The sequence below is a fragment of the Rhea pennata genome, chromosome 27 (genome assembly GCF_028389875.1).
Source record: "Rhea pennata isolate bPtePen1 chromosome 27, bPtePen1.pri, whole genome shotgun sequence".
Lineage (NCBI taxonomy): Eukaryota > Metazoa > Chordata > Aves > Rheiformes > Rheidae > Rhea > Rhea pennata.
Window position 1 is genome coordinate 1,316,527 of NC_084689.1, and position 17,408 is coordinate 1,333,934.

Genomic DNA, 17,408 nt, shown 5'->3' on the forward strand with positions numbered 1-17,408 from the left:
GGGGGGGGGGGAGCAGGGAATGCAGCCGCCCCCCGGCACCGGCGCTGCCGGGCCGGAGAGGAGCCCGCGTGTCCCCTTGCGCTTTTATTCGGAGCGTAGCTGCCTGCTCCATGGGGTGAGCGAAGCCCCCGGCAGGCTCCCTGCACGCAGCCCCCTCCCCACGCACCTGGCCCCACGGACCCCCCGGGAATCCTCCGGCACGCGGCAGGGCCGGGCTGCGCAGCGAGGTTGGTGATGAAGCTCGCTGGCGGCGGCCCTGGTCCCCCGGAACAGGGAGCATGCCGGCCGGGATGCTCGGGGCTGCACATAAGCAGCGGGATGAAGGGCACCCGCTGGAGGCCCCTCCGTGGGCAATCCCGCAGTGAGCGCCGGCGCCGTGGGACCCCCGTGCTCGGCTGCGCCCCCGCAGCCCCAACCCGCTCGCTTGCAGCCCGGCGGCTCGACGGCGCCCGGCCGCCGGCGCGTGCTGCTCGCGCTGCTGCGCCCGGCGGGACCTGCCGCCCTCCTGCTTAGCCGGCCCCAGCACCGAAGGGATTCGCCTGTGGCTAGCGGGAGGGTCGAGCTCACGCTGCAGCGTTTCCTCCAGCGGGGAGACGCGCGCGCGTGGGGCTCCTCTCCCCCTCTCTCGCTCTCATCTTTGTCCTGCTGACAAATTCCACCCGTGTTTAATAGGAATTGGCCGAGTCCAGCTGTGGCTGCAGCAGTGCCGGGTGGGAAGGGCAGGCTCCCAGCTAAAGCGCGGGCGGCGGAGCCGCAGGAGGCAGGGCGGCACCCGCGTGCCCACCGCGCGCTGCGGTGCCCCGTCCCGCGGCCGCCCGGGGCTATTAAAGCATGTTGGAGCTTGGCTGTGTCCGTGCATCCGTCTGTCAGCGCCTCGTGCCGGGGAGGGAGACACCCGGCCTCGCTGCAGCCCCTCGCCCGCTACCCGCGGGCCTTGCTGCGGCCGTCGCGCAGCGCCTCGATCTTGGGCGCCAGCTCGCTGAACGTGGGTCGGGCGCTGGGGGTGAAGGCCCAGCAGCTCAGCATCAGCGCGTAGACCTGGGGGTGAGGGGGGGGTGTGAGCGGGCAGCGGGGCAGCACCCCGGGTGCACCGCTGCCCCGGCGAGGGGAGCTCACCTCCATGGGGCAGCCCGCCGGCGCCGGGAGACGCCGGTTGTCCTTCAGGAGCTCCAGCAAGTTGCAGATGATCTGCGCCGTCTTCTCGGCGCCCATCATGCGGAGGAACTCCTGCGGGCATGAGGACCGGCCGTGAGGTCAGGGCGGCCGGGGGCCAGCTGGGGCCAGCATCCCCCCAGCCAGGGCTAACATTCGGGGCAGAGCTGCCCAGTCCCCGCAGCTGAACGGTGACGGATGGATGGAGCCAGGAGAGTCCAGGGCCTCGGGGGAGCCTCAGCCCCACTGGGGCTTCACCTGGGCCATGCACCGCTGTGGGCGAGCAGAGCAGCCTGCACTAAAGGTAATGGGGGGCAGCAGGACTCCCAAATCCGGGGCTTGGGGGGGGGGGGTCTCACCTCAGAAGGGCTCTTGCTCTTGTTGCTGTAGGTGAAGAGCTCATAGAGGAGGACCCCGAAGCTCCAGACGTCGGACGCCCGGGAGAAGACGTTGTCAGCTAGGGATTCGGGTGCATACCTGCCGGCAGGAGGGTGCTGAGCGCTGAGCCCGGCTGGGCCACGGTGCCATGCCATCCCCAGGGCCGTGCTTGTCCTTACCAGAAGATGGGGCTCTGGCCAGGCTCTTGCACCACGTAATAGTCCTTGTCCTGCGGCAGCAGCTTGGCCAGGCCGAAGTCCCCGATCTTCACGTGGGTCTCGCTCTCCACCAGGATGTTCCTGTTGGCCAAGTCACGGTGCACGCAGCGCTGCGCCCCCAGGTACTCCATGCCCTGCACGGGAGGCACTGGGCTTGCTGGGGTCTGCACCTGGAGCTGGGCCAGCTGGGGCCACTCGCTGGCCACAGGCGTATTCCCAGCTCAGCTGCAAACCCCTGGGTGAGTCGTGGTGGTCACCTCCAGGAGAGCAGGTCCCTGTTCCCCTGCCAGTGTGGGGCAGATGGCACGTGCCCCTGCAGTCCCACCTTGCAGATCTGCCAGGCGTAGAGGAGCAGCGTCCTGTGGTCCAGGCGGTGCTGGTTCTTCTGCAGATAGTCCCGCAGGCACCCCTTGGGCAGGTACTCCATCACGAGCCGGAGGCCGCGGCGCCCTGGGGGCATGCACATCTGTCACGGATGCTCCCTTTGGCCATGGTCTGGCTGAGGATCTGGGCAGCACTGCTGTACGACAGCTCTGGAGCTGGCTGTGCCATGCGGGGGCCTCCCAGGAGGTTCCCAAGCAAGGTGCTGAGCACCAGAGCCATCCTGCCCTATGGCACCCCATGCCATGGCACCCCATGCCGCGCTCACCCCGGCTGTAGCAGACGCCACGGTACTTGACGATGAAGTCGTGCTGCAGCGAGTGCAGGATCTGGATCTCCCTCTCGAAGTTCTGCAGCTCCTTGGCTGAGTCCTGCTGCAGCTTCTTCACAGCCACCAGCTCACCAGTGCTGTCACCCAGTGGGTCGTAGCGGCACAGCTCCACGCTCCCAAAGTTGCCCTGGCCGGGGAGGGCCAGGCAGGTGGTCAGGGAGTGCAGGCTGCCGGAAACACCCCCTGCATCCCCGTGCCTGGGGCAGGAATGTCTCTGCCGTCGATGCCATGTGTAGGCGAGGCAGCAGGTACAAGCCAAGCATTTTGAGCAGCCCCAGCCTTGCAGGGCAGAGCAGCCCCCCTCCAGGCAGGGGGTATTTCATGCCTCCAAGCCCAACATAGGAGGGGACGTGCAAGAAACTCATCCGCCAAGCCTTGCCCGGCCTGCACACGGGTGTGCACGAGGGGGCTCCCTGCAGCACGCTCAGCCCCAAGCCAGGTTTGCTGAGCCCTGGGGATGCCTGGCAGGACTGCGAGGCTGTGCAGCCGCTCCCCAGTGCAGCCGGGCACCCCCAGACCCCAAGCACACCGGGCCCCCTCTGCTGCAGCCCTCACCTTGCCCAGCAGCGAGATGTACTTGAGGTGGCGCTCCTCGAAGAGCGTGGGGTCGTGGTGCATGGCGACATGCTCGTACCCCCAGAAGCTGTCCCGGTGCGTCACATCACTGGGGGACAGGTCCAAGAGGAGCTCGTAATCTGGAGGAGGCAGGCGATGAGGGCGGCATGGACCTGGGGTAGCCAGGACCCCGCCGTCGCCGCTGGTTGCCCGGGGCTCACCGGAGGTGATGAGGCTGTTGAGGTCGCGGATGATGGCGCGGAAACAGGGCCGGCCCCAGGGCTGGTAGTTCATGCACTGCGTGATGAGCGTGGCCAGCTCGGTCCACTTGGGCACGGGGAGCTGGAGGCTGCTCTGGTAGAAATGCAGCTTCTGCAGGCGCAGGAGAGGGTGCTTGAGCCATGCTGCAGGGTGCCCAGCCCCGGCTCTTCTCACCAGGCCCGGGGAAGCTGCGTGAACTCCTCACCCTGAGCATCACCCAAACACTATGGGATGTGAGGCTTGAGATGAGGTTTGGAGGGGATTTACTGCTTCTCTCCCCTGTTGCCTCCACCCTGCATGGGGGCTGGTAAGGGATGGGGCAGCCGATGGCATGGGGCAGCCGATGGCATGGGGCAGCCTCACCTTCTGCGGCTCCAGCAGGCTCATGGGCATGTTGCCACCACTGAAGATCTCCCAGAGGGTCGCCCCAAAGCTCCACTTGTCGGCCGGGAGCGCCAGGTTCTTGGGGTCGCTGATGCACTCGGGGGCCACCCAGGGGATGCGGTCCACAAGCACTGGGGAGAGTGGGATCGTCCTGTTCAGCACTCACTGGCTGGGCCCCACTATCCCCCACAAGCCCCGTGCCGGGGACCTGGAGGAGCCTGGTGCCCCCAGCACCGCTGTCCCCGCATCCTGCCTGGGCACTCACTCTCCTTGGCCAGGATGGTGATGCTGACTCCAGGGTCATTGAGCTTGATGAAGGGGGGGCTGCCGCTGGCTACATCCCCCTCCCGTGCCAGCAGCACCTTCTTAGCGGAGACATTGCCATGGGTGATTTTCTTGTCCTCCTGGGGAGGGGAGAGGGACCGTCACTGCAACCCTGGCCTGGTCCCAAGCCTCTGCTGCGGGAATGCGATAGGGCAGGCCCCACACATGGGACTCTAAGTGGGATAAACTGCCCTGATGCTCAGCCCAGGCTCTGCCTCAGGTCTGCTGAGCTGAGGATGCGACAGGATGTGGATGCATGGGAGCTGTGGGACATGGATCACAGAATCACAGAATGGGTAAGGTTGGAAGGGACCTCTGGAGATCATCTAGTCCAGCCCCCCTCAAGCAGGGTCACCTAGAGCATGTTAGACAGGGTTGCATCCAGGCGGGTTTTGATATCTCCAGAGAAGGAGACTCCACAGCCTCTCTGGGCAACCTGTTCCAGTGCTAACGGATGCATGGCAGCCATGGGATACATATGCACGGGCGCTGCAGGGTGGCACTCGGAGGAGCTGCAGGACAAGGTTGTGGAATGCTGATGTGCAGGAGTCACAGGACACAGATGTGTGGAAGCCACAGGGTGTGTTGACTGTGTGATGCTGATGTGCTGGAGCTGTGCTAGTGGGTGACTCACCAGGTAGTTGAGGGCATACGCCAGCTGCTTGGCCACCTGCAGCTTCCAGCTCATCGTCACCTTGCCCTCCCCTTGATTCTTCTTCAGGTAGAGGTCCAGGGGACCGTACCTGACGTACTCCTGCACCATGATACCTGCAGGTGAACAGGGTGGGCAGGCCTCCATGTGCATGTCCTGGTGGGGAGCATGGCATGGTCTTGCAGAGCTTGGGGGATGGTACTCACTGTCCTTCCCAAGGCTGACCCCATGCAGCAGGATGAGGTGCTTGTGGGAGATCTGACTCATGATACTGGCGGCCTCCAGGAAGGACTGGGATGTGGAGAAGCTGTGTCAGGCTGAGCTGAGGCTGTGGGGAGGACCCTGGCAGCACCTGGTGCAGGGCATCGCAGGGGATGCATGGGGGGCTGCAGCATGGACCGGGGGCTGCCTCACCTCGGAGCAGTTTTGGTGGCTGCTGTCCATGACCTTGAGCACCACCTCAGTCTGGTAGTACTCATCCTCCTTCTGGTCCCGCCTGATGCCCTTATAGATCCGAGTGAAGGAGCCCTGGCCCAGGCTCTCACCCTGCCACAACAGCAAGGACGCTAGGGGTGAAGGGTCCCTCCCCGTCGCACCCTGTCCCGCCAGCTCCCTGTTCCGCTGCCCCATACCGGTGTGAGGCTCTCAGGGTTGATCTTGTGGAACATCATCTGGGTGAGGCTGCGGCGCGGGGCTGAGGGTGAGGCGGGCAGCTGGGGGCAGCCGCTCCGCACGATCAGCAGGTTGGACTTCTCTGGGGCAGGAGAGCGGCAGTGAGGGGCTGGGTATCGTGCCAGGACATGCCAGCCGCAGCTGGACGTGACACCAGCAGCAGGAGCAGGCAGTGTGATGTCACACAGCTCACTCTGTGACATCACACACTCCACTTTGATGTCGCATAGCCTGCTCTATGACGTCACACAACACAGCCCACTGTACTGTTACATAGCCTCCTCCATGACATCACACAGCACACAGTGATGTCACCTATCCCTCCGTAATGTCATACAGCCCACTCTATGACATCACACAACCTGCTCTGTGGAGTCACACAGCCTGCTGTGACATCACACAGCCCACTGTGATGTCATATAGCTCACTGTGACATCACACAGCCCACTCTACAACATCACACAACCTGCTCCATGACATCACACAGACTACTGTGACATCATGCAGCCAGCTGCAATGCCACACAGTCCGTCCCACGATGCCATCGTGCGGCGGTGGCACTGCTAGTTTGCCCGGCCCCGGCCCCGGCCCCGGCCCCGGCCCCGGCCCCGGCGGGCGTCACCTTTGGGCTGCGGCGGGCAGCACACGGCCAGGCGCATGCGGGCGCCGTCCGCTTGCAGCTCGCAGCGTCCGTAGGTCTCCAGAAGCTCCCGCAGGCTGCAGAACCGCCGTGCCACCCCCGAGAGGAAGAAGTTGCCATCCTTGTCCCTGTGGATCCGGCAGCGCTTGTAGTCCTGGCTGGAACGGACCTGAGGGGCCAGGAGCTGGGGTCAGCGGTGGGGGCTCCCCCTTGCCCCTCACGTGGGTGCCCCAGGCAGCCCCCAGTGCACAAGAGAGGGTGTCTGGGAACATCGCTGCAGCCATCCTGGCACTGTGCCAGCAAGCAGCGGGCTCAGCCCTGCATTTCTTTCCTCTCTTTAGAAGCCTCCCGGGGACGCTGGAGGGGATGAGCCCCAGCAGGTGCCCGGTGCCCCCTCGGCACAGGTCTCACCTTGGTGCACACCGTCAGCAGGTAGCTGTCGAAGTCCTGTGGGCTGCGGCGGAGCAGGTACAGCCCAGGGTGGCTCCCTGCCACCTTCAGCTTGTTCACTGCAAACTCGGAGCTGTGAATAGTGGAGATGGGGGTTAGCGCCAGGCCGGCCTGGCGAGAGGCCTTCCTTGCACAGCTCCCATCCCGCTGAAGGTATCGGTGGCTGGCTGAGCCGTGGCAGATCCGATGGGTCCCGCAAGCCACCTCCGTTGCACATCCCTCCTCTCAGGTCTCCCCAAGCCCAGCAGGCACCCAAGCACCCAGTCTGGTGCTGCCACTATTGAAGTGACTTCCCCGCCTTTGCACCCTGCTGCCTGGGGATTTGGGTGATGCGGGCCACGCCGGCACCCACCTGATGGGCCCATGGCACTGGTTCTCCATGTCCTCCAGGAGCCGGGGGGGAGCCACCTCCTTGCAGAAGTAGTGGTGGGCGTCTGCCGTCAGGCGGTAGTAGCCGTCGATGAGGGCCACGAAGGAGCGGGCTTCCTGCAGCGTGGGGAACTCCACTTCCTGCGCAAGGCGAGGGGTGAGTGGAGCCGGGGTGCTGCCCGGGCTCCCCGCGGCCCCCCGGCCCCCCTGCACTCACCAGCACCCGGTTGTCCGTCTTGGTGAGGGTGACGATGCGGTTCTCCACGGGGTTGCTGTCCCGGCTCGCCTGCTTGATGCTGATGTCAGCGATGTCGGGAAAGTCGCAGAAGTGCTGGCGGCTCTGCGGAGCAAGGGACTGGCGCTGGTCTCTGCGCTGCGCCCCGGCAGCCCCTCACCCCCCCCCGCCACGCTCGGCTCCACTCAGCCGAGGCTGCGGGAGCCGGTGGGAGCCTGCGGGAGCCACAGCAGCAGCCCGCACCTTGGCACTGCCGCAGCTCCAGGATACGCCGCTCTCGCCAGCCACATGGATGGTGATGTCGGCGGCGCCGGGTGAGCGCACGCGGAAGCTCTCCTCCGCCCAGCGCCGCTGCAGCCGCTCCAGGTCCAGCAGGTACTTGAGCTTGAGGTAGCGGCTGTCTGTCTGGCAGCCGCTGATCTTGCGCAGGGACTTGTTGAAGCGGCGGCGGATGCGCTTGCGGGTGAGAAAGCTGTGCTGCTGGATCTGGCACCGCAGCCTCTCGGGGATGCACGACTTGTAGCTGCAGGGGACGGCGGCGGGTGAGGCGGCGGAGCGGGGCTGGGTCCCTACCGCGGGGGTCCCGTGCCACCCCCGGCTCACCTGACGCAGCTGAAGGTCTCCTCCAGGCTCTGCTGCTTCTCCTTGGCGATGCGCAGCATGTCCAGCACCGCCAGGCCCAGGCACTCCTCCTGCGTCTGCAGGCTCAGCTCCACCTCCATGCGCCCGCTGATGAAGTCGCTGCGGGACTGGAGATGGGGCGGCTCAGCCGGGCCCTCCTGCCAGCCCTCGCACCCTTCTTGTCCCACGGTCCAAGTGGGCACACGGCAGTCCCTGAGCACACGTGATCCTCGGTGCATGCAGGAGCACACGCGACCCTTGGTGCATTCATGAGGCTGAGGCTAATGGGAGCATCCCGGGCAGATGCTGCTGAGCCTGCCGCTGCCATGGCCCCCGGGGCTGCCGATGCCAGCCCTGCTCGGCCCTGGCCCCAGCTCCGTGCCCTGGCATCCGAGTGAGTCACATCCTCCCTCTGGTTTCCTGCTGGTCCCCAGGTGAGAGCAAAGCTGGCTCTGTCGCTGGGTCAGGCACTGTGCGGGGGTGACGCTGGCCCCCGTCTCAGTGCCCAGGGACACCCCACGCCCAGTGTGGCATGCTGTACCCTCAGCTCCTGAAAAGAGGGTGCTGCAGACCCAGCTGGGTCGCCTGCCTGTCCACCCCAGCTCCCAAACCCAGCAGACAGCTTCAGCTGAGCCAACGTCCCACGGGCATCGTGGCATGGGAAACGCACGGGTGCACCAGGAAAGAGGAGCGTGGCACAGCGCCAGGTGCAGCGAAGGGCGGCACCACGCTGAGGTTAACTGCACACCCGAGAAGCCACACGAGACCTCGCCCTGCAGACCTGCGTGTGCGGCGACGGGGCCGCCAGCCCGGCAGGGCTCACCTGGGCAAAGAGGTAATCGATGACGGGGTAGTCCAGGACAGCGCTGGCCCGGTCATTCATCAGCTGGAACCGGTGTGACTGTCCCAGCCCGCACCAGTTCGGGAAGAAGAACCTGCCGGGGGAGGGCAGCCAGGGCTCGGCTCTGTCCCAGGAGCCCAAATGTGCACAGCCCTTATCAGCCATCAGAGACTCCCCAGGGAGCCGGGCCGGCCAGGCTGGGGCCACGACCAGGACCGGGGCTGGTACCTGATCCGGTACACCACGACCTGGCTGCGGGAGTCGTCCACGGCAAAGAGGTGGTTGGGGGGGAACCAGCACGTGAGATCCTCGGTGGCCAGAGCGAAGAGGGAGTGACAGACGGGCAGCACGCCTGGGGACAGAGCGAGGGCAGTGCCACCGCCGGTGCCGCGGCCCTGGCCAGACCCCGGGACGGGCTGCGTGTCCTCCCCCTCCCGGGTCCTCCGGTCCCGGGGGGGCACCGGCGGTGGACCGAGCTGGGGTCCCTATGGGGCCGTCCCTGCCACGGCGGTGCACTGCCGGGGGACGATGCTCACCGCAGGCCTTGGCCGCCCGGATGCAGAGCTCCTCGGCCGTGTACTCGCCGAAGGTGAAGGTGAGGACGCCGCCGGAGCCGGGGGCGGCGCGCGGGGCCTGCGCGCAGTGGTGCAGGTACACCTGGAGCGTCCCCGTCTCGGTGGAGGAGAGGCTGCAGGAGCGCTCCCCGATCAGCGGGGTGTCCTCGCCCAGCGGGGCCATGGCTGGCGCTGTCACAACAGCGAGGGTGCTCAGCGCGGGGGCAGCGCGGTCCCCCGCGGAGGCACCGTCCGTCCGTCCCCCGGCATCACCCCAGCTCGCGGGGGGAGCCTGGCTGTGCTGCCGGGAAGGGACCCCGCGGTCTCCACGCGATGCCTGGCTGGGGGGGGGGGTCTCTTGCATGGCTGCATTGCCTCTGCCTTGCTGGTGCCCAGAGTCGCCCGTGGGCTCGGCAGGGTTTAACCCTGTCCCCGTGCCCCAGGGGCTCTTGGCAGGAGCTGAGGCATTTGCCTTGCCCATGCACCCTTCCCAGCACCATTCCGCTGGGATCTTTCATTCCACAGGGTTACAACACTGCAGCAAAGCCCACAGCATCTTTAGGGTTGGGACCAGCCTGTCCTGGGCCTCCCAGTGCTTGTTTTGCAGAAGGGGAAACCGAGGCGTGCAGCAATTTGCCCGGGTGGATGAGCCGTTCCTCCCCAGCCCTCCCCACCGCCCCTCGCTCCCTGCCAGCCGTGCCCTGTGCTCCGCCAAGCCCCTTGTGCGGCCGAGCCGCCGTGCTACCTGCTGCAGTCCCCGCGGCCTCGCTGGCCCCTGGCGTGCTCCGGCCCCGGGCAGCGGGTCCCAGGCGATGCTGGGGTTTCTGGGCTGCGTAGGAGGCTGCAAGTGAACAAGGGAAGAGTAAAACAAAAAAAAAATCCCCTTGCTGGCTTCCTTCCTGCCCACAGCGTCTCCGAGCTGTCTGGGAACTTCCTGGCAAGGGAGGGGGGTTATGGGGCCCCAGGGCAGAAAGGAGCCACCGAGGGCGAGAACAGCCTGGCCGGGGGGCAACGGGGCGCCAGGGGCTGGCGCTGCCGCCTCCTCGCACCGCGGGAACCGCCGGGGCAGCCGCCCAGCCAGAGCATCCCCGCGGCCCGTCCCCTCCTCTGCGCAGGGCTCGGGGAAGGATGCGCCCCAGGATCCCCCCGCCGGGGAGAGGGATGGGGCCGGGGTGAGGACGGGGTCAGGCCCGTGGCGGTGCCGCGTGCGTGCGGCGCCGGCCCCGTGCCGTGCGGCTCCGCACGGCGCCTGGCGGATGTGGAGGGGCCCCCGCAGCCACCGCTTGCTGTTCTTCCCTTTCTGCTGCATTTCTTCGAAGCGGCGGAGCCGGAGGCGAGGGACGGGGGATGCCGCCCGCCGCCGCCCTGGGCACCCGGACGTGGCCACGCTCTCGCCATGGGCAGGGAACCGGCGGAGAGCCCGGAGCTCCCCAAATCGCGGCGCTGGGAGCGAGCCGGGCTGGTGGCCGAAGGGGCCGCTGGGGCAGTGGGAGCGAAGCCGCGCTCCGGCACATGCCCTCGGTGGTCTCCCCATGCCGGGAGGCACCTCGGCGGGTCGAGGCAGCCCACACCACCCCGGCAGGCCTGGGGCTTGTGTCGGCCCCTTGCAGTAACTCCCTGCAGCTGAAATTTGGGCTCCACGGTTCCGGGCACCTGCCTGAGTCATTCCTGTGTTTGCATGGAGTAGGGGGGAGGCCGGGAGAGCCCGGCTGTGGGGCAGGGGCTGAGCTGGCCTTGGACCCCGGGCAGGGTCCCACACTGTGGCTGGGAAAGGGCAGGAGCCGGCCGGCGCCGGGGCGAGCGGGCAGGAAGGGGTTGGGGGTTTCGCCCCTTTGGGACGCCCAGCTGGACGCAGACACCCCCCCCCCCCAGCACCCAACATCCCTCCCCGGTGCCCTACACCTGCCTCTGGTGCCCCGAGCGGCTCCCGCCCCGTGGCCCGGCGCCGAAGGGGTGCGAGGCACGGCCAGCCCCTCGCCGCCGGGCCCGCGGCCTTCCTCTCCCCTCCGGCGCGGCAACACCCCCAAGGACATCGGAGCAGCCTCCTCCTCGCCCGCCGGCGCCGAGCGCCTCCCCGCTGCCCCCCACTGCCCGGGGGCCGCCGGCTGCCCCCAGCCCGGCCCTGCCTCCCTTTTTCGGGCTGCTCCGCAGAGTCCGGGTCCTCGTCGATGCTCCGGGGAGCTGCCTGCAAAGAACGAGCTCCTTCTGGTACAGACGGGCCGGGGAGGGGGGGTGTTTTGTCCCCTGCCTCCTGCCTAAAGATGGATTTTGCTCGGCCGGTTTTTCTTCTCCCTCCCCTCCGGCAGTGCTTGCCAGGCTTGCAGCCGCTTTCGGGATCGCTCTGTCCGCGGCTGCGCTCCCTCGGGTGCTGGCGCTGCCCCGGGCCGTGGGTGCAGGCAGGCGGTGAGGAGTGTCTGCTCCGCTCCAGAGTGGGCAGGACCGCGCATTTCATGCGTGCCTGAAAACGGGAGGTATTTGGGGTGCTTTCCTTGCCGAGGAAGGTCTGTCCCCTTTGCAGCTCCTGCCTTGCTCTGCAGCCCCGTGCTGCGTGCAGCTGGCCGATGCTCCCCGCCGTGCGCTGAAGGTCGCTTGATAATTGCACAAACTTTTCTTTTGCTCCAGTTTTGCTGCCGCCGAGTGTCCGCGTGGCTCCAGCCATCCCCGTCGCTGGCAGTGCGGCCGCGGGGTCTGTCCACCCACACGCGCGTGCTCCCGCGCCCGCTGCCGCCGCCACGCTGGCCGCGGCGGGGAGCCTGGACGTGTGGGTGCCGGAGACGCGGACCTTCAGCCTCGCGGACTACGGCGTCTTCGGGCTGATGCTGCTGGTCTCCACGGGCATCGGGCTCTTCCAAGCCCTCTCCCGGGGCGGCCAGAAGACCTCAGACGACTTCTTCATGGGGGGCCGGGAGATGTCGGCGCTGCCGGTGGGGCTGTCGCTCTCGGCCAGCTTCATGTCGGCGGTGCAGGTGCTGGGGGTGCCGGCCGAGGCGTACCGCTACGGCGCCAAGTTCCTCTGGATGTGCCTGGGGCAGCTGCTCAGCACCCTCCTCACCGCCCTGCTCTTCCTGCCCGTCTTCCACCGCCTGGGGCTCACCAGCACCTACGAGGTGGGTGCGCGGGCGCAGCGGCCCCGCGCAGCCCGGGCGGGCGCGGAGCGAGCGGCGCCGCCGGCCCGGCGCCCGCCCTCCACGCCGGCCCTCTCCTCCTCCCCAGTACCTGGAGCGGCGCTTCAGCAGGAGCGTCCGGCTGTGCGGCACCGGGCAGTACGTGGCGGCCACGGTGCGTAGCCGCGGGCGGCTCGCTCCCGGCCGCGCGCCGCGTTTCCCTTGGCCCCGGAGGAAACGCGTGTGCTTTCGCGCTCGCGTTCGCTGCGGTTCCTCGTTCAAAACAAATAACGGCGCGGAGGGGGCCTCGCCGGGATGCTGTTTTGAATGAAAACCCGAGTGTTTTCCGTGCGCTCGGACGCTGTGTTTGGACGCGACGTGGGAGCCGCGGCACGTTGGCCCCGGTCCCGGCGGGGCCCGCCCCGATCCCCGTCGACCCGGCTCCTACGGTCCGCGCCCGCTCCGGCCCTGACCCTCCTTCTCCCGCAGATGCTCTACACCGGGATCGTCATCTACGCCCCCGCGCTGATCCTCAACCAGGGTACGGCGGCGCCCCGCTCCCCGGCGCGTCCCGCGGACGCTCCCCATCGCCGCCGGCGGAGCCCGTTTTTCCCCCAAACTTTGTCCGAGCTCTGGAGCTCTGCTCAGCACCTCGGTTTCTCCTTTAGTGACCGGCCTGGACATCTGGGCCTCGCTGCTCTCCACGGGAGCCGTCTGCACCTTCTACACCACCATAGTGAGCAGGGCAGCGGGCGGCGGCGGGCGGCGCGCGGGACGTGCCCCGGCACTCACGCGCGGCCCCGTCTCCCGCAGGGCGGGATGAAGGCCGTCGTCTGGACCGACGTCTTCCAGGTCTTCGTGATGCTCGCCGGCTTCGTCGCTGTCATCGTCCGGGGGATGCTGCTGGCCGGGGGCCCCGCCAGCGTCCTGGCCATCGCCACCAACGGCTCCAGGGTTAACCTTGGCGAGTGAGTCCCGGCACCCTGGTGCGCGCTGCACAGCCGGCTCTGCTCCCCGTGCCGGGGAGGAGCTGCAGAGCGGCCGGAGCAGGACCGTGTTCCCGAGCCCACGCCAGCCCCGTCCTGGAGCTGCCGGCCGCGGGAGCCGGGAGCCGGCGTGGCCGTGCCTGCGGTGCCGGCCCAGGCTCACCCCCCGCCCCGGCCGCGTGCCGCTCCGCCAGCTTCGACCCGGACCCGCGGAGCCGGTACACCTTCTGGACCTTCCTGCTGGGCGGCACACTGCTCTGGCTCTCCATGTACGGCGTGAACCAGGCCCAGGTCCAGCGCTACGTGGCCTGCAGGAGCGAGAGGGAGGCGAGGATGTGAGTCTGCAGGGCCCCGCGGCTCGCCCGCCCGGGCGCCACCGCGCAGCGGGCCCGGGGAGGGGGCTGCCCTGGGCCGGGGGAGCGCTGCCGGCCTGGCCCCCGCGGGCACCCCGGCCCCACGGGGCTTCCCCCGAGGCCCCTGCACAGACCCTGCAGCCCTGCACGAACCTTTGTAATCTCTGCATGGACCCTGTACACTGCATGGGCCCAGCACCCTCCGCATGGACCCAGCACCCCTGCGTGGGCCCTGCACCCTGCATGAACTCAGCACCCTTGCACAGACTCTGCATGGATCCTACAACCTTTGCATGGATCCTGCACCCCTGCATGGCCCCTGTAATCCTTGCATGGACCCTGCACCCCTGCATGGACCCTGCACCCCCGCATGGCCCCTGTAATCCGTGCATGGACCCTGCACCCCTGCATGGACCCTGCACCCCCGCATGGCCCCTGTAATCCGTGCATGGACCCTGCACCCCTGCATGGACCCTGCACCCCTGCATGGCCCCTGTAATCCGTGCATGGACCCTATATCCTCTGCACGGCCTCTGCAGCGCCGCTCAGAACCCAGCTCCCCAGCGCAGACGTGCATCCCTCACCAGCACCTACGCAGCAGGATGCGTGCCGTGCCGGGGAGGCAATGGGTGAAGTGGCCGGGGCTGGGCACTGTCGCCCAAGGCCACCAGGCCAGGCTCTTCCCCACGCACGGGCAGGGTTGGCGCGGCGCCCCGTGCCCGGGCGCCGTGCCGGCTCAGCCGGGCTGCAGCCTCGCCTGTGCTTGCAGCGCACTGCTGGTGAATCAAGTGGGGCTCTTCGTCATCGTCTCCAGCGCGGTGGCCTGTGGCGTTGTGATGTTTGCGCTCTACAAGGACTGCGACCCCCTCCTCGCCGGCTACATCTCGGCCCCGGACCAGGTACCGGCCCCCGCCGCCGGCAGCTGGGACCTGCCCTCTCGAGCGGCAGAGTGAGGGCAGCGGGGCAGGAGGTGGAACGGAGAGGCAGGACACCTGGGTCCTGCTCTCAGCACCGGCGCAGGGGGTCTGGGCTCCCCGGGGAGGGCAGGGGGGCCCCGAGCCCGGGCAGGGGTCCTGCCTTCGCCCCCTGACGCAGCCGTCTCCCCCCTCAGTACATGCCTTACCTGGTCCTCGACATCTTCGAGACGTACCCGGGGGTGCCGGGGCTGTTCCTGGCCTGCGCATACAGCGGGACCCTCAGGTGAGGCCGGGGCTCTGCCCCACGGCCCCCTGTGGCGGCGGCGGGGCCCCCGGGGAAGGGGTGGCCAGGCCCCCCCCACCCCGCGTGCCGCCTCTGCCCCACGCGCCGCTGCCACGGGGCTGAGCGCTGCCCCGTGCCCTCGCCGCAGCACGGCCTCCACCAGCATCAACGCCATGGCGGCCGTCACCGTCGAGGACCTCATCAAGCCCAGGATGCCCGCGCTGCCGCCGCAGAGGCTGGCCCTCATCTCCAAGGGGCTGTGTGAGTGGGGCCGGCGCCGGGCACGTGCCCAGGCTGCCATGCTGTGCCATGCCGTGCTGTGCTGCAGCGTGCCGTGCCATGCTGCAGTGTGCTGTGCCGTGCCACGCTGCACTGTGCCATGCTGTGCCATGCTGCTGCGTGCCATGCTGTACTGTGCCATGCTGTGCTGTGCTGCAGTGTGCCATGCCATGCTGCAGCATGCCGTGCCGTGCCATGCCGCAGCGTGCCATGCCATGGATTAGGGTTAGGGTTAGGGTTGCCCTGCCACGCTGCACTGTGCCACGCTGTGCCATGCCACGCTGCTGCAGCCACCCTGCCTGAGCCTTCCCCGTCTCCTCCGCAGCGCTGATCTACGGCACCGCGTGCATCACGGTGGCAGCGCTGGCCTCCCTGCTCGGCGGCGGCGTGCTGCAGGTGAGCCCCGGCGTGCTGGGCTGGACCCAGGCGTGCTCTGCCAGCCCCGGCCCCTCCGGCTCTGCCCAGCCGAGCACGGATCCTGCCACGCGCCGCCAGCTGCAGGAGGGCCCTCGAGCCACGGGGCTGCCAAGGCCTGGGGGCAGTGCTGAGCTCCATCTCCACGGCCCCGTCCTCCCCGAGGAACCCTCGGGTGCTGCCGGCACTGTGCCAGGCTCCCGGGGGGAGGGAGCCAGGGGGACGGGAACGGGCCAGGGCAGGCGGCGTGGTCCCCGCGGGGCAACGGGGCAGAGCTCACCGCGCATCTTCCAGGGCTCCTTCACCGTCATGGGGGCGATCAGCGGCCCACTGCTCGGAGCCTTCGTCCTAGGCATGTTCGTGCCAGCGTGCAACACAGCCGTGAGTCCGGAGTGGGGTCGGGGCGGAGAGGGGCTGGGGCTGGCACTCCGGGCGGGCACTGGAGCTGGCCGGGGGCTCTCTGGGCACCGCATGACCCTTCTCTTCCGCCGCAGGGAGCGTTCGCGGGCCTGAGCGCCGGCTTGGCCCTCTCCTTCTGGGTGGCCGTGGGAGGCACCATGCATCCGCCGAGCGCTGCCACCACGGGCGTGCTGCCGGCCTCCGGAGCCCTCTGCCCGCTGCACAACCGCAGCGCCGGCGCCAATGGCACCATCCTCCTGGGCCCGCTGCCCCCGCGGGAGCCTCCCCCAGCCCCGGCACGGTGAGCAGCGTGGGGCTGGGGCGTGGGGGCACATGCACGCAGCTGTAATGCCTCATCGCTCGCTCGTCGTCCCTGCTGGCAGCAATGCTGCAGCGTGCTGCGACGATGCAGCCCTGCTTCGCTGCGATGATGCAGCCCTGCCTCATTGCAATGGTGCAGCCCTGCTTCGCTGCGATGATGCAGCCCTGCCTCGTTGCAATGGTGCAGCCCCGCTTCGCTGCAACATTGCAGCCCTGCCTCATTGCAATGGTGCAGCCCCGCTTCGCTGCAACATTGCAGCCCTGCCTCGTTGCAATGGTGCAGCCTCGCTTCGCTGCAGCATTGCAGCCCTGCCTCGTTGCAACGGTGCAGCCCTGCCTCATTGCAATGGTGCAGCCCTGCTTCGCTGCAACATTGCAGCCCTGCCTCATTGCAATGGTGCAGCCCCGCTTCGCTGCAACATTGCAGCCCTGCCTCGTTGCAATGGTGCAGCCTCGCTTCGCTGCAGCATTGCAGCCCTGCCTCGTTGCAACGGTGCAGCCCTGCCTCATTGCAATGGTGCAGCCCTGCTTCGCTGCGACGATGGAGCCCTGCTTCGCTGCGACGTTGCTCTCTTTGCAGGCCGGCGATCGTGGGTGACTTCTACGCCGTGTCCTACCTGTACTACGGGGCGCTGGGCACGCTGGCCACCGTGGCCGTGGGGGTGCTGGCCAGCTACCTGGCAGGTGAGACCCGCCGGGAGGCTGCGCACGGCGCAGCGACGCGGGGGGCAGTGCGGGGGCGGGGGGGGGGGGGGGTGCACGGAGCGGGGAGCCGGGCGCCCCGCGGCCGCCCCGTCCCGTGGCACCGGCTCTCCGGCAGGACGGGCCGAGCGGCCGCCCCCGGGCGTGCTGTGGCGGGACGTGGCGAGGCGGCCGTCCTCGGCGGCTCCGGCGGCGCGGAGGCTGCCCAAGGTAGGCGGCGGCGGAGCCGGGCTGGGGGCGTCCCCGGCGGCGGGGGGCAGCGGGGGGGGGGGAGAAGGCGGCAGCTCTCCCAGCCCGGCCCCTCTCCGCAGGTCCCCGGGGGCCGCTCCGAGCTCCGCACCGCTGCCGACCGGCTGCTGCAGGAGACCGACATGTAGCCGGCGCACCGGGGGCGGGGGCGGGCGGCAGCGGCGGCGGGGGGGGGACACGCCACGGCGGGACCCCCGGCGGCCGCCCCGGCCCCCCCGGCGGCAAGCGGAGCAATAAAGCGGCGCTCGGCGGGGAGCGTGTCCGGCTCTGCTGGCGATTGCGCCCGCGGCTCCCCCCGGCCCGGCGCGGGGGGCAGCGCGCGCGGGAAGGGGACGCGCGTGGGCGCGAGACGGCCGTGGGGACAGGGCACACGTGGGAACGGG

General features: G+C 68.8%; 2 protein-coding genes across 2 annotated transcripts; one reads left to right on the plus strand and one right to left on the minus strand.

Moving 5' to 3' along the window:
* Nucleotides 1-699: 699 nt before the first annotated feature.
* Nucleotides 700-9,831, minus strand: JAK3 (Janus kinase 3). The gene is made up of 24 exons (XM_062596037.1): nt 9,764-9,831; nt 9,001-9,210; nt 8,693-8,816; nt 8,447-8,558; nt 7,606-7,751; nt 7,246-7,525; nt 6,985-7,107; nt 6,751-6,908; nt 6,360-6,471; nt 5,931-6,117; nt 5,269-5,390; nt 5,051-5,182; nt 4,843-4,927; nt 4,619-4,752; nt 3,926-4,064; nt 3,640-3,791; nt 3,237-3,387; nt 3,016-3,155; nt 2,398-2,587; nt 2,074-2,198; nt 1,710-1,882; nt 1,512-1,629; nt 1,117-1,227; nt 700-1,038 (listed from the first exon to the last, which is right to left on the minus strand). Exons 2-24 carry the CDS (start codon nt 9,200-9,202, stop codon nt 922-924), a joined length of 3,333 nt encoding a protein of 1,110 aa, XP_062452021.1. The 5' UTR covers nt 9,203-9,210; nt 9,764-9,831; the 3' UTR covers nt 700-921.
* Nucleotides 9,832-10,414: 583 nt separating this feature from the next.
* On the plus strand, nt 10,415-17,153 carry SLC5A5 (solute carrier family 5 member 5). Its single transcript, XM_062596568.1, has 18 exons — nt 10,415-10,504; nt 11,170-11,226; nt 11,325-11,421; nt 11,641-12,125; nt 12,232-12,297; nt 12,612-12,663; nt 12,791-12,858; nt 12,936-13,090; nt 13,303-13,443; nt 14,231-14,360; nt 14,573-14,661; nt 14,810-14,922; nt 15,266-15,336; nt 15,649-15,735; nt 15,849-16,054; nt 16,655-16,758; nt 16,895-16,986; nt 17,088-17,153. The coding sequence occupies exons 1-18, from the start codon at nt 10,415-10,417 to the stop codon at nt 17,151-17,153; spliced, it is 2,169 nt and encodes a 722-aa protein (XP_062452552.1).
* Nucleotides 17,154-17,408: the final 255 nt, after the last annotated feature.

Excerpts from the sequence above, each read along its gene's own strand:
- SLC5A5 (XM_062596568.1), top strand. The coding sequence starts at position 10,415 with ATGGGCAGGGAACCGGCGGAGAGCCCGGAGCTCCCCAAATCGCGGCGC. Across the intron at positions 11,227-11,324 it reads CAAAGAACGAGCTCCTTCTG|TGCTTGCCAGGCTTGCAGCC; the intron begins GTACAGACGGGC and ends CCCCTCCGGCAG. Across the intron at positions 16,759-16,894 it reads GCTGGCCAGCTACCTGGCAG|GACGGGCCGAGCGGCCGCCC; the intron begins GTGAGACCCGCC and ends GCTCTCCGGCAG.
- JAK3 (XM_062596037.1), bottom strand. The coding sequence starts at position 9,202 with ATGGCCCCGCTGGGCGAGGACACCCCGCTGATCGGGGAGCGCTCCTGC. Across the intron at positions 5,183-5,268 it reads ACCCTGAGAGCCTCACACCG|GGTGAGAGCCTGGGCCAGGG; the intron begins GTATGGGGCAGC and ends CTGTTGTGGCAG. Across the intron at positions 4,753-4,842 it reads GGTCAGCCTTGGGAAGGACA|GTATCATGGTGCAGGAGTAC; the intron begins GTGAGTACCATC and ends GTTCACCTGCAG.